Below are 13,826 nucleotides of genomic sequence, written 5' to 3'. Positions count from 1 at the left end.
GACATCAGGTTGTGCCAGAGGAGGTTCAGGTTAGGTGTTAGGAAAAGTTCCTTTACTGAAACAGTGTTAAGTTTTGGAACAGGATGCCCAGGGAAGCACTAGAGTCATTGTCCCTGGAAGCGTTTAAAAACAAGATGATGTGGTACTTTTTGATGTGGTTTAGTTGGCATGATGGTATTTGTCAAAGGTTAGACTTGATCTCAGAAGCCTTTTCAACCTCAATTATTCTATAATTCTATAAAAATATATATTAGGGAATTAATGAGATGGCCCTTCCCATTGTCTTCATTCTGGCTCATGTTTATCCAGCAGCATCAGGACAGTGTGACATCCCACAGTGAAGTCTAGAGGTAGAGACTGGTCAAGTGTAGTCTTGAGCCCACTGCTGTGACCATGGAAGAGCTGTGCCTTACATCATCAGAGAGCTGCGGAGAGAAACTGGTTAAGCTTTATGTACTGTTCCATTTTAGAGAAGTCCTCTAGTAAGTCATTAAACACAGAACACAGTTTCAATTCCACGTTATCATTGGTGCAACTTTTACTGTTTGATTTTTCAGTATAGTGTAGATTTTTGCATAAATGTAAATATTTTTCAGTATTAGTATATGTAAATCTGGGTATTCTTTTGCAATATCTTTCCTATACTGTCTACCAGTATTTCCATTCTTTTATAGTGACATTTACAGACCCTTTGATTTCATTTCTCCAGCTGCTCTCTTGTGGCCTTCTTGAAAAACTGAAGTTCAGTGTTCTAGAGCTGCAGGAGTACCTGGACACATACAACAACAGGAAAGAGGCAACACTCTCGGTATGCTCAATTATGCTCTTGCCTTATCTGTATATTTAGAAACTGTATTTATGAAACTGTACATCCACTCACATCTGTTTAAACTAACATTCAGTAGAAAAACATGTTTCAGATACTGGATTCATTGAATGTTTCTTCCTGGACATATGAACCAGAACTAAAAAGTAGCTATTTTATCCCTCAATATTAGAAACAACAGTATCTTTAATATCCCTGGTCTCTCTCCTATCTATTCATTAATAATTTTCTTTGTTCATGCCATTGAAATATTAGTAGAAATCAAGACTACACTTTTTAAATTACAGTCAAAGCAAATTGTCATCGTCTGTGGTAATAAAAAATTCAATTGCAAATTCTTATTTACATGATGTGCTGTGAAACTAAAATACAGCTTGTCTTTCTTTGAATCAAACCATAGATCTTATTGATATTTTCTTTCATTTCTTTCTGAAAATAGTGGCTTGCAAACTGCAAAGCAACATTTGCTGGAGGCTCACGAGATGGAGTTATTACTTGCCAGCCAGGGGACTCTGAAGAGAAGGTAATGAATGGCCAGTATTATTTCTCTCCCATACAGTGAAATATGTGTGATATGCCTTGTTCTTAAACCCACAAGAGTCTGCTCTACTTCCTCCTTGATTCTCTGCTGGGCTTGGGCATGATCCAGTTTTCACACTTTAGGCTTGAAGCTATTGTTGTTGCCTCAGTCCTGGCCACAAGAAATGGGAAGTATTCACAGGAGGTACTTCTGCTGCCCTACTCTAGACAAGGAAGCAGAGCTGACCCTAACCCTGTGCTCTCCCTTTTAGAAAGACATTGCAGCAGCAGTTTTCCACAGTGTCTCTGAAAATCATTCCTGCTGTACTCTCCTTCCATGTTACTCCCATTTTATCTTCATCTGTTACATTCTCCTTCTGCCCAACAGCAAAAATTGCCTGGTTGAAATACACTTAGATCAGTAGTTACAAAACAATGACTGTAAAATGGCCAGCAAAATTATTTGTGCTGCAGATAAGTATTTAGAGCTAAGGAAATATATCTCTTTATCAATTTTTAACAAAAATTTCAAACCCAATGTACATATATATTGATTTGTTGTTTATGTTTCTTTATTCCAGTTAAGGAATTGTATTTTCAGATATCAATACCATCAGCAGTTAATACTGTTATTTGATATACTAAGTATAGGAAACAGATGATATCTTGGTGATATATAATGAGCTAAGGAGTGTTGTTTTATTGGGCTGTTTCCTTTTGGAAGAAGGACAGTGGAGGGATGGGAAGAAGAGGGGACTGGACAGAATTAGCCAAAATTGGGAAGCAAGCAAACAGCATATAGAAAAAAAAAGTGATGTTCCTCTTCCCATGTATTTTCATTTATAAAAGATAATTGTTACATATTCAGAACACAGCCTGTTGTAACCATTTTTTAACATACCTTGTTTTAATCTTAAGTTGGTTTCAGTTTGTCTGTCTTCTCCTCCAAGTCACTTTATTTTCTTCTATCTTTATCTTAACCTCTCTTTCCAATCTCTGTGTATTTGTCTTCTTGTCTTTGAACTCCCTTGATTTTTGTTTTTATGTCATTTTTCAAGAATCCCAAATCCTTGCCACCCCTGCATTTTGGCTTCCTTGACCTTATTAGCAAATCTGATTTTCAACTAAATGCTCTGGCTGCAATCACAGGCGGTGGGAAAATTGTTTAATCTTCCCCCACCTAGCACTGGAACACGCAAAAGTTAGTTGCTTTCCAGTGCATTTAAATGAGATATTGTCTCTTCTGTAATTGTGATGGTCTGCAAGGAGCTATCCTGAAGTCAAAAAAAGACACCTGTAACACATACTGAGATGTGTGTGGGCATTCCGTTCCCTCTGATGTACAGACACCCTGAACAGTGACTTCAGACTGTGGTGTTACATACCTTGCTGTAGACAGCTTAATTTATCCTCTTCATCTCTCTTTTGGAAATGCATAGAATGGGATGGAGAATGACACATCTTGCTGATCAACTGCATTGTTTCTTTTTTGAAAAAGTGAAGAAATAATGCTAAGGAGAAGGAATAACCTGAACTCATATCTGCTGGCCTAAACACATCTAAAAGTCAGTAGATACCATGTTAGACCTGTGCGGGTTTTTCTAACTAGGTGTTCTCTGTTTTGGAATTAAATGTATGTTTTGTGAAGCCAGGGTTGACATTTATACTCCCTATCAGACAGACTGAAAAGAAGGTTTCTTATAGTCCCTGGTTTCTCCCCAGCATTATTCATTCAGGCCAAAATGCATTACACCTTGGAAGTTGACAAGATGAACAGGCATATTTCTTTTCTTCCCCTACTCATTCACCTCAATTGAAGCAGCTTTTCCCAGAGGAACAATCTGTTTATTCAGTGAAAGTGTAATGGGAGGAAAAGGCCAGGGAAACTGAGGAAATGCAATTAGGAAGGGACAAGGAAAAATTACTCCTAGACTGGCAAGTATTTGTTTTCTTATCTTTCCTCTCCACTTCTCCCTCAACATGAAGGGCTAAAGAATCTAATAATTGTAGGGGGGAAAGTCTGTCTTATAGTGGTAGTCACAAGGGAACCTGCCCAGACTCAAACTCATTGAGGTTTAGTCTAGGGCCTGAAATCCTACTGAAAATTTCTGTCAAAAAAAAAATTGTTTAGCCAAGCCCAAAACCAGGCTACTCCTGGAAAAGGTTCACAATTAATGGTAAGGAGGAAAAAGCAACAGCTTGCTGTACAAAAGGCAGAGATCTTAGATTCTTAGGACTCCTTACCTGGTAAAAATCTTGAGGAGAAAACAAACCCCTTTACAGATGAGACAGATGTGAGACCAAATTCAGCCTTGTTACAAATACTTGTGTCACAAATGCCTCTTGATGCTGGTAACTAATTTGGCACAGTTTCTCTAATCAGATCTTATTTCAAAATAATTGCACATAATTTGTTAACTATTGTTACTATTACTGAAAATGGGCAAAGGCAAAAATTGCTTCTTCTGACATTAAAGAGGCTTGAAATAGAAATTGTCTAGGTCAGCTGCTAGAGCTAGCAACTTTTCTGAAATTGGGGAAAAACTTCATGTGCCAGAATGTCTGTCCCCTGCCTTATCATTGCAACAAATTACATTAATGGATGTGTGTGATTTGTAAGCTTTGATGCTACTTTGAGCAACAGAGTCTCAATGACATAGGAGGCAATTTATAGACAAAAGATAACTGCACATGCCACTGTGTCCTTCTTAGATGCTACATTTACTGGCTGCTTTAAAAATTGGGCAAATGATGCAAGTACTCTAAACATTTGGTATTTTCAGCTGCCAAAACCACTGATTGTGTAGTGTCTATCCACTAATCTAAAACACTTCCCTTACTCTAAGAATTAAACAAGAAATTGAAAATGTGAAGGCTATGATTGTTCCACTTGGTGCTGCAGAAAAAAAGAAATATCACTTAAGCCAGTAAATAATCTCTTTTCAACTTCCAAGGAATCTTTCATTTTATGGTGAAAGAGGGAGGAAGTTACAATCATGATATTGGAGAGCAATATGGAGCTGAGCATCAGTAGCTCAGAGAAATCCAGTATCCAGTATATTTTCTTCCAGTGAAGAAGGAAGTTTTTCATGTAATGTGAAACCCCTTCCTCACCCCTTTTTTTTGGCTTGCTCTAGTTTTGGAAGCAGTACAGAGGAGACAGTGTTTTCTGGCAAAAAAGACCATGGAATTCACTTATTTGCTGCTTCCGCCTCCCTCTTCCCCCCTTCTTTAAAGTAAATTCCATGGCAAATTAGAAATTATATATGGATTCCAGTATTTTTGAAAGTCTAAGTGAAACTTGGTGGCATGCTAAACTTCAGAGTAGTTTAAGAGAGACAACAAGATTTGAAAAAACACAAGCCAGCACACCTGTGAGTTTACTGGAACACAGTGATCTGTCTGCTCTTGTCTTCTTCTTATCTTGAATTTAGCTTTATAAAGCTTAATTTATGTGAACTGCATGGAAGCCAAGCTATAAAGGTTTTTTATTTGAAGAATACTAAATACAAGAAGAAACTCTTCAAGTAGTGTTAAAGAAAAAAAAAATTAAACATCACAAGATCTTAAAGCTTAATTTGTCATGGTTTTATAGAAAAGCAGTGCAGGGTTTGGAGCAACACTTTCATATACATATCTTAATTGTAAGGCCACTGTCAAGAAAACTGAAATGCTCTGTTAGGCTCCTCAAAGTTAATATTATTTCACATTTCTGTATTTCTGCCTTTGTATTGATGGCAAGGTAAATAATTTTAATAAGAATTCCATATGCTTATTAACACTGTGTGCATATGCACTGACATCAAGCTGTAACTGGGCAGATGTGGTTGTGTTTGTAACTTTCAGCATTTACATGATGACTCTCTTCATGAAAAATGTAATGAGATTGTAATATTTGTAAAATAAGAAAAGGTGCATTAAGTGAACACAGAGTGCAAATGTTCTTAGCAAAGAAAAGAGGAACACTTCTGTTTCAAAGAGAGCACTTAGTCCCCTAATCTTTGAAATGCTAATGTAAGTCAATTAGAATTTTTATTATTATTGGAACAGGACTTGCACTGACATTTTAATAGCTTCAGAATTATAAACCAGTGAATCATTAGTGGTGAGAGGAAGGGATACAAGGCTCAACTTGTGGCATTGCCATGTAGTTAAACAAAATTGGCATTTTCCACACATTTTTTTTCTTTGTGATAGTCATAACTTGAAAGTTATATGCAAAACATTTCCATTGTAATGTGCCAAGTAATAAGCCCAGCAGCCATAAAACTTATCCTGCCAATTTCATTAGATCTATTTGTAAAAAAATAGAAGTATTTTTAAACAAGAAAATATATAGAAATAGCAAAGTTCAGTTTTATTCATCACTTGAAAATCATTCCTAATTTTTTTAGTACTTTGTAATATGAGCTTTTCTTAATAAGAAAAAGACAAATGTAACTAAAAGTATTATTTAAGAGTTTTCTAACACTATTTTGTAAGTTCTTGAGCTGCTAGGTAGGATAAATCTAAACTAATAAATCTGAAGCTCTAACTGAGGATATTTAGACTGGAATTTATCATTAGAATTAAAGCTTGGTTTTATTAAGAATGCTGTGCATGTTGAATGTGATATTCCAACCAATTATCAGGTTGAGGCAAGCATTGCTAATACTGCTGATAAGTTATGCTATTACAGATGGGCTGTGCTTCCTATTGCATGCATTACACTGACACTATACTTTCTTTCCTTTCCTTTTCTCCTGTGCCATGCTTGCTGTGTAGCAAATGGAATCTCTTGCAGTAAGTTGAAGTTCTTTGATATTTTTTGTCCATCTGTGGATGGACTAATACACCCCAAGTCTACTGTTTTACTTCTAAGCATGTTTTCTTTTTTGTTATAATTTTCCTATACAAGACATGGTTCTAAATGCGGTGACTAAAATAATTTACTAACGTGTTGTGAAATAAAAAAATACTGTGCCAAAATTTTGACACTTTCATATGCTGTTTCAAATGGTCATTTACAGACATTTTTACAAATCAAGCTTTTTAATGGATGTAATATGCTGGGTCAGGAAACATTTTTTGTTATTTTAAAATTAATAATTATCCATTTTTCTTAGTGAAAAACTACAATTTATAGTTGGAAGTTACATTTCAAATGGCTTTTGTGTATGTGTTGATGAACAGTTTCACCACTATTGGTTTCTAATACTTAGGAAGAACAAAAATTGGGTTTCTTGATACAGTAACTAAATACTGAGTCAAGCTAGAACCATTAGTTTGACCTTAGTTTTTTTCCATTCAGGTTAGCAGCCACAAGGGTGAAACTGAATTATTGTTCTTCAAGGACTAAAAAAATCCAGTGTTAAAAGCTATCATGAGATATTTTTTTTAATGATGCTATGTTTGTTTTCAATTAATTATTAACTCCCTGACAGCTCCAACTATATGTGTATGTAACTGCTATGTAGTGTTGCTAGGTCTCCAAAATTTGAATAGAGTGAATTTGATCCCTGCTGGGGAACCTCAGGCTGCGTCCCTGCTTGGGAGCTGGACAGGACCAGGGAGGAAGCGAGTGTCCCTGGGCTGGCACTTGCTCGGGTGAGCACTCAGCACCTTCCCTGGGAGGCCACCAGCCAGCCCCTGACAGGCCTGAGCATGCTTTGAGAGAAGACAGAAGCCAAAGCCATCTCCAGGAGGCTGTATCTAAACAATCTGTCTTTATTTTGGGAAGGGAATGGTTAGCCACACGATGGCAGATTTGGCAGTGCTCTGTGCCCTTGGTTACAGCCTCTGTTCTTACAGAGAACAGCCCCTGGGCAGGTTTATTTCATTGGCAGTGTTCCTCATGCCCTGCCTCTCTGTTCTGATAGGCTTTGTCCCTGCCCACAAGTCAGTTCTGCCCTAGCACATCTGCTCCTTACCACAGATCTGCAGAGCCTTCTTTCTGCATTTGTGGGTCTTTGCTGTCATATCCAGTCTGGTGGGATCATAGAATGGTTTGAGTTGGAAAACACCTTAAAGATCATATAGTTCCAATCCCCCTGCCATAGGCAGGGACAGCTTTCACTAGGCCAGGTTGCTGACAACTTCCTTCAGCCTGGTCTTGAACACTTACAAGGGTAGGGCATCCACAACTTCTCTAGAAAACCTGTTCCAGTGCCTCCCTACCCTTCATATAAAGAAATTCTTCCTAACATCTAATCTAAATCTCTCCTCTTTTTATTTAAAGCTATTGCCCCTTGTCCTACCATGATCTGCCTTTTAAAAAGTTGCTCTCCCTGTTTTTTATATGCCCCTCTCAGTACTGGAAGCCTTCTCTTCTCCAGGCTAAACCCTCTCATCCTGTCTTCACAGGAGAGGTGCTCCTGATGCTGCCCAGGATGTGGTTTGCCATCTGGGCTCTGAGCACACACTGCTAGCTCATGTTCAGCTCTTCATCCAGGAGAACTCCACAGGGCTGCTCTCAATGAGTTCCTCTCCCAGTCTGTCCTCATGTCTGGCATTGCCCCAGCACAGGTGCAGCCCCTTGCACTTGGGCTTGTTGAACCTCATTAGGTTCTCATGGGCCCACTTCTCAAGTCCATGTCTCCCTGGATAGCATCCCATCCTTCTGTGTCATCTGCAAACTTGCTGAAGGCCTCCTCCTTGCTGAAATTCCTCCTTTCCATTTGGGACAGGAGCACTCCAGTGCTGCCCTCCAGTAATAGACATTAAACATAATGACACAGATACCAGATCTAGAATGGCACAGAGCTCAGACCAGGCAAATTTACAGTGCTGAGCTCTGCTGCTCTCCTGGTGCTGAAGTGTGAGCAGCCCCATGTGCCTGGCCATTGGCAGGACAAACCCTGCTAGGCTGACACCTTCTGGCTTGGCACTATCCTCCCACAAACCCTCTTTAGAAGGAGACTAACTCTGCCTCATATTGGCAGTGCCCTTGGCTGTTTGTTCTGATGGATAGTTGGTGTTCACCTCACCCTGATGAAAAAAAGATGAAATTTGCTTTTGACCTTCGCTCCTCAGGCTTGTGAGGCTGGTACAGAAATCTGGGGAACTACAACACTAAACTGTGGTTCTAATTTTAGCTTATTATTAAAAAATGTGGCACTTAAATGTTGAACCATATGTAAATAAAACACTTCAGTCAAATTAACATTTATAATGTACTTAAAGTACTTTTTATTAGTGTTTGTGCTGACATTTGCACAGTCCTAAATTCAGCAAAGAGCTGCAGCATGTGCTGGTAACTAAGCATGTATGAAGTGCTTTAAAGAAGCAAACATGAACAGCTTCTTCTTTTCTGCCAATTTTGGCATGAAACTCTGCTTAGGTTCCTCCAAACAGATGGAAACATCACTGAGCCCACCCTTGGTCACGGTGTCTGTTACCGTAGGCAAATGAATACAGTTGGAAGTCTGTCAGGCTTTCCTGCCAAAGGGTCAGTACAAGGTCAGCACTTGTACTTGCAGGATTTTCACTTTTTATATAACCAGCTGAATATTAAATGTTCCTCCCTTTTTCACCATGATCCAGCTGTGGAACTACAAGATTGCCCTCCTGTTAGACACAAGAATACCAGGAACTATAAGCATATTAACTTGACCTCTCTGGCAGCCGTACCCATCACCCATGATTTCAATGTGTCTGGCATCTTTTATGTCATGCTGCACTTTACACTGGAAGAAACAAGTGAATATTCATAGAGCAGTATCTACTTAATCTGGGACAATACTTCATAGAAGCCAAATACCCTCCTACACCTTAAACTCCATCCATCTGTTGTATAGTTTCTTTAAGATGGTGGAAAATCCATGAAAAGTGTTTCAACTTCCAGGGCTGGCATTTCCTCCTTCTCATTCCTAGATGAATTTATCACCTCTGTTTCTCTCTCCTCAGAGGAGCAGGCAGGAGCTTTGACCATCTTGGACTGTTTCATGGCTTCTGACTTAGATATCCATCCCTTAGAAGAGATCTATGACTTTATCTGAAATTCAGGAGTTGAATGTTCTATGCAGGGAAGTCACTTCCCCTGTATTCTGTTTCTGCTTTCCGGCTGCAAACTGGAGACAGTAAAGCTAACCAAAACAGAATATTTTGAGGCTGCTCAAACAGAATATTTTGAGTCTGATGCTGACATGTGCTACATGAGACCTAGCTGTCATAATTTTATTTTCAATGTCATATACGACTTAGCTGCAGAAGAAAAATCATTACTTATTTTCTGAAATAGTATATGATCATACTTCAGTAAAATAATGTTTTTGAGAACAAACTATCTCACTGTGTTTTGTTAGTTATCAAAAATTATCTAAACTCACTAATATTCATTAATTATTTCTTCTCCTACAAATCTTTCCTTAGCAATTGGAACTCTGTCAGAGATTATATAAACTGCACTTCCAGCTGCTGTTGCTTTTTCAGTCCTACTGTAAACTTATTGGACAAGTGCACGAAGTGAGTTCCATGCCAGAGGTATGTAACAAACTACAAAGTCCTATACTGAAAATTCCCCTTTATTTTCATGTTCTTATTTTTCCTTTCTCTGGACTTAACAACAAGAATCCCACTATTTCACACTGACTATAAATATGCAGGCATACATAATCAACTAAATACCTTAATGTCCTGGTTTTTTAATTCTGTAATGTTAACAAACCTTTTTCTTTAAATATTTTGACATGCACACTCTCACTTTTGACCCAAACATCTTTTTGTTTTTAGATATATCTATGAATTTTACTTTAAAAAAAATTCACAAGAACAGTACTGTTAATAAGGCTTATTTTCAGCAGTTGCTTAAAATATGTAATACTTTGAAATATCTTTGAGGTGATCACTTTAAGCTGAATTATTATCATTTAACTTACCATTCCATGTGTATTTTTCTCCTGGTAAGGAGAAAAATGTATATATTTTAAACTATTGAGTAGGAGAAGTTGTTGTACTCTGCTTTGTAAAATAAAATTTTAAGTGATTATATGTATTTTATAACATATTCCAGTAGTTTATATGTGGCCTATAAACAGAAATTGTTTTATCAGTTATGCTGTCGGAGTAAAATGAGTTTGAATATTTATTATATCTTAAGGATATGTTGTAAGTTGTGAAGGCTGGCTTACATTGTGACTAGGCTGTTCACTTTTAAGACAGGACAATAGGCATCTACAACTGCTAGAGCAGTATAGTAAGTTTTAAAAATAAGTTGTAAAATATTTTGTATTCCTTATAATTGATTTCTGTAAGTGTATTTCACAGTTAAGACTTTGTTAAATTGTTATAAATAATGCAGCCCATGGAACTGGGTAACAATTGTACAAAGAATAGCTATTTCACTATGACATTTGCATATTTTGCTGGATCCACAAGCTATCACTTGAAGGAAATTCCATTGTCAGTTCATGTGACAGTGATTATTTTTAGCATGTAAGTGCATGAAAAAGTAGATCCTTGGAAATTATTAACTAACTAAGTATTTATGAATCTTATGCCATTTTAACTTTTCAACCTGAGAAAGGGCTATACATTTCTTGTCCATCTGTTAATCATGTCAGATGCTGCATGTGTTCTGTAAATAAATATCAACACCTTGCTAGGAGAAGTACATGCTTTCTTCAGTTCTTCCACTATGATGTGAAAAAAGTAGCAAGGGTGAAAAATAAAAGCTTGTTTAGATATGCTCCTGCATTTTAGCAAGCCAAAACTACAGCATAATGTTAAAGGATGCACAAAGGTAAAAAAAAAACAAACTGTAGTTTACTTTTTCTCTATATTGTACAGAGATCAAGAAATGTCCTTGTATTAAATTGGGGTCCTTTTCATAATGTGTACATCCAATGTAGTAGTAAGGACAAACTTGAAGTAGCTACTCCATGTGGGGCTTATGGAGAATGAAAACAGCCATCTCTCCTTTTTCTCCTTGGAACAGCTGTTAAATATGTCAAGAGAACTGAGTGAGCTGAAGAAAAATCTGAAGGATGCTACTGCTGCAATTGCAGCTGAGCCTCTGACAACAGAATCTGAGCCCACATTCAACTCTACTGAAGCAGCTATTCAGTCCATGCTGGAGTGTTTGAAAAACAATGAACTTGTTAAAGCCGTCAGACAAATAAGAGAATGCAGGCAAGTTTTGCTACATGTTTTCATGTTTTTAGAAAAGTATGCATCCATTATCTTCCTAACGAAATGAAATGCCCAGGATCAGCATCATTAATTACTGTTTCAACAAGGAACATGGGGGTATTGATACTGGCTTTTGGAGAGGTGTGCCACAAGTAACTATCAAACAAATGCTTGCAATAATTAAGATGTTTAATTACATTCTGTAGATCAAAAGTCCTGTGAGGCTCTTAAGAGTCTGTATTGAGTTAATTCCTTACAGGTGCATGTCATTGGTATGAGCTAACATTCAGCTCAGTTTCACTGACATCTATTTGAATGAGTTTTCTTAACCATTTTTTTAGATAATGGAAATTGCACTTTTATGTGTACTCAGTGCCTGATACCAGAATACAAGTAACATATGAGTGGTGTACAACAGTGAGTTGCTTTAGGCTTATAAGCACGTGCAAGTTCATTCTTCTTTTAGAGATCTCTGTCACATAGCTCCTCTCTCTGCTAATAAACCCATAATGAAATGCCTGCTCTTTTCCTGTTCCATTGCAGGATTTTGTGGCCCAATGATATCTTTGGAAGCACCTCTGATGATGAAGTCCAGACACTACTGAATATTTACTTCCGCCACCAAACCCTGGGTCAGACAGGCACCTATGCACTGGTGGGCTCCAACCAGAGCCTGACTGAAATCTGCACCAAGTTAATGGAGCTGAACATCGAGATCCGCGACATGATCCGCAGGGCTCAGAGCTACCGGGTCATCAACACTTTTCTCCCAGACTCCAGCGTTTCCGGCACAAGTCTCTGACAGGACCCTTGGGCCCCCTTTCAAGCTGGGAGTGCTGTCCTGTGGGAGTGAGGTGGCTCGATGTCTTCTCAGCCTTACAAAGGTTTGGTCAAACTGTACTCACTCTTGTTACATTTAGGATTTCCTCTAAAAAGCGATGGGCTGAACTTCAAACACATAGCAATACTGTAAGGACAGAGGTAGCATAGAGCACCTGGGACAACATCCTTTGTTCTGTGTTGCACAAAAACCAGTTAGCATTTCACTGAGCAACTGCAACTCACTACTGAAGAAGTGACTTCCATTGCATACCAAAGCCTACTACACTGAACAATACTTCCTTTATAGCAAATTAATTTTTGGTTGGCAAAAGTGCAATGTTTCCTTCACAAAATAGTATTTTTTGTTAAAAAACAAACCTTGTACATTTTTTCCTTTTTTTTTTTTTTCTTATTTAGTTGAGTGAAAGATGGGCAGAATGAAGCTGGCCACGGAATCTCACAAACTTGTTGGTCAAAAGCTGAGAGCCTGTGTATATGAAACAAACTGTAAACAGACTATAATTTAATGTACACTGTAATTTGAATATGATTACTGTATCTTAAAACAATGAGCTGCTATGAAGTACATTTCCTAATGTTACTTGGCTACTGTCTCTGAAGGTACTGGATCATAGTGTAGAGGTCTGTTCTTAGGCCCCCCCAAGGATCATGAAAGGTCTTGATAGATTTTCTTTTTTTTTTTTTAAGGACCTTGGCTGCTTTTTACTAGAGGTTTGCTTTTATGAATATATTTATACTATTAAAGGATGGTTGACCTAATTTAACTTGCCATTTTGTAGGAGAAAGTCCCATCACAGAGTCAAATCTTCTGAACTGTTAAGCATGCATATTTTTATTTAATATAAATTTTGAGTATAAAAAGTAAAAATATTAACGTGAAATGCAAGTTCTCATGTTAAGTTTCTTCAAAGAGAGGTCTTATTTTATTTGTAATGTATATATACAAAGTCATGACTATATGGGTTTTTTCTTACATTTAACTGCTGTCCAGTGTTAAATGTATGCATGTAAATCTGTTGCACATCTGAGACACTTTTATTCTGACAACTATGTAACTTATTCACACTGTAAATACACTTAACTGTTTTTGTGAAGTAACTTTGAAATTTGGATCAGTACATCCATTTAACTAAAGTATAAAAGTTGCATATAGTCACAACACGGTACGTGCTTGTTGTGAAAATTGTGTTCTTGTCTGAATTAGTACTGTTGTACATGGTATCCATGATTAGCAGCCCCCAAAAAATACCCAGCTCCTGGTTTATGCTGAAACCATTCATAAAAAAGAGTGAGAAATGTAACTACAGCCTGACAAAAAATCCTCACAACTCAGCGCGGAAGACTACAACAGCAAAAACAGTTTCATTGGTCTTCTGCTGACTATGAAAGCCTCTGAACTTCCTTCTACCCTAAAGAGTGCTTTTTACACTGGCACAGATACGGCCATCAAAAGGTTTTTTTCCCCTCCTCATTTTGAACATAGGCAGCTTACACCCTTTCCCCACCTCCTTTACAGCCATAGTCCTGTTCT

General features: G+C 37.6%; 1 protein-coding gene across 5 annotated transcripts in view; it reads left to right on the top strand.

The window, feature by feature from the left end:
- FRY (FRY microtubule binding protein) overlaps window positions 1–13,461 on the top strand; it is a 223,099-nt gene extending 209,638 nt beyond the window's left edge. For 4 of the 5 annotated variants that reach the window (XM_064716468.1, XM_064716459.1, XM_064716441.1 and 1 more), the window contains 6 exons: window positions 710–808; window positions 1,266–1,349; window positions 6,110–6,127; window positions 9,695–9,805; window positions 11,259–11,452; window positions 11,996–13,461. In XM_064716468.1, the coding sequence (XP_064572538.1) occupies window positions 710–808; window positions 1,266–1,349; window positions 6,110–6,127; window positions 9,695–9,805; window positions 11,259–11,452; window positions 11,996–12,254 (765 nt within the window). In that variant the 3' untranslated portion in view covers window positions 12,255–13,461. The remainder of the gene's footprint in view (window positions 1–709; window positions 809–1,265; window positions 1,350–6,109; window positions 6,128–9,694; window positions 9,806–11,258; window positions 11,453–11,995) is intronic. The other variant, XM_064716449.1, reaches the window with a different exon arrangement.
- The last annotated feature ends 365 nt before the right edge of the window (window positions 13,462–13,826 follow it).

The sequence above is a fragment of the Zonotrichia leucophrys genome, chromosome 1 (genome assembly GCF_028769735.1).
Source record: "Zonotrichia leucophrys gambelii isolate GWCS_2022_RI chromosome 1, RI_Zleu_2.0, whole genome shotgun sequence".
Classification (NCBI taxonomy): Eukaryota; Metazoa; Chordata; class Aves; order Passeriformes; family Passerellidae; genus Zonotrichia; species Zonotrichia leucophrys.
Note: the sequence above shows the minus strand (reverse complement) of the source record. Positions and strands in the feature narration are given on the sequence as shown.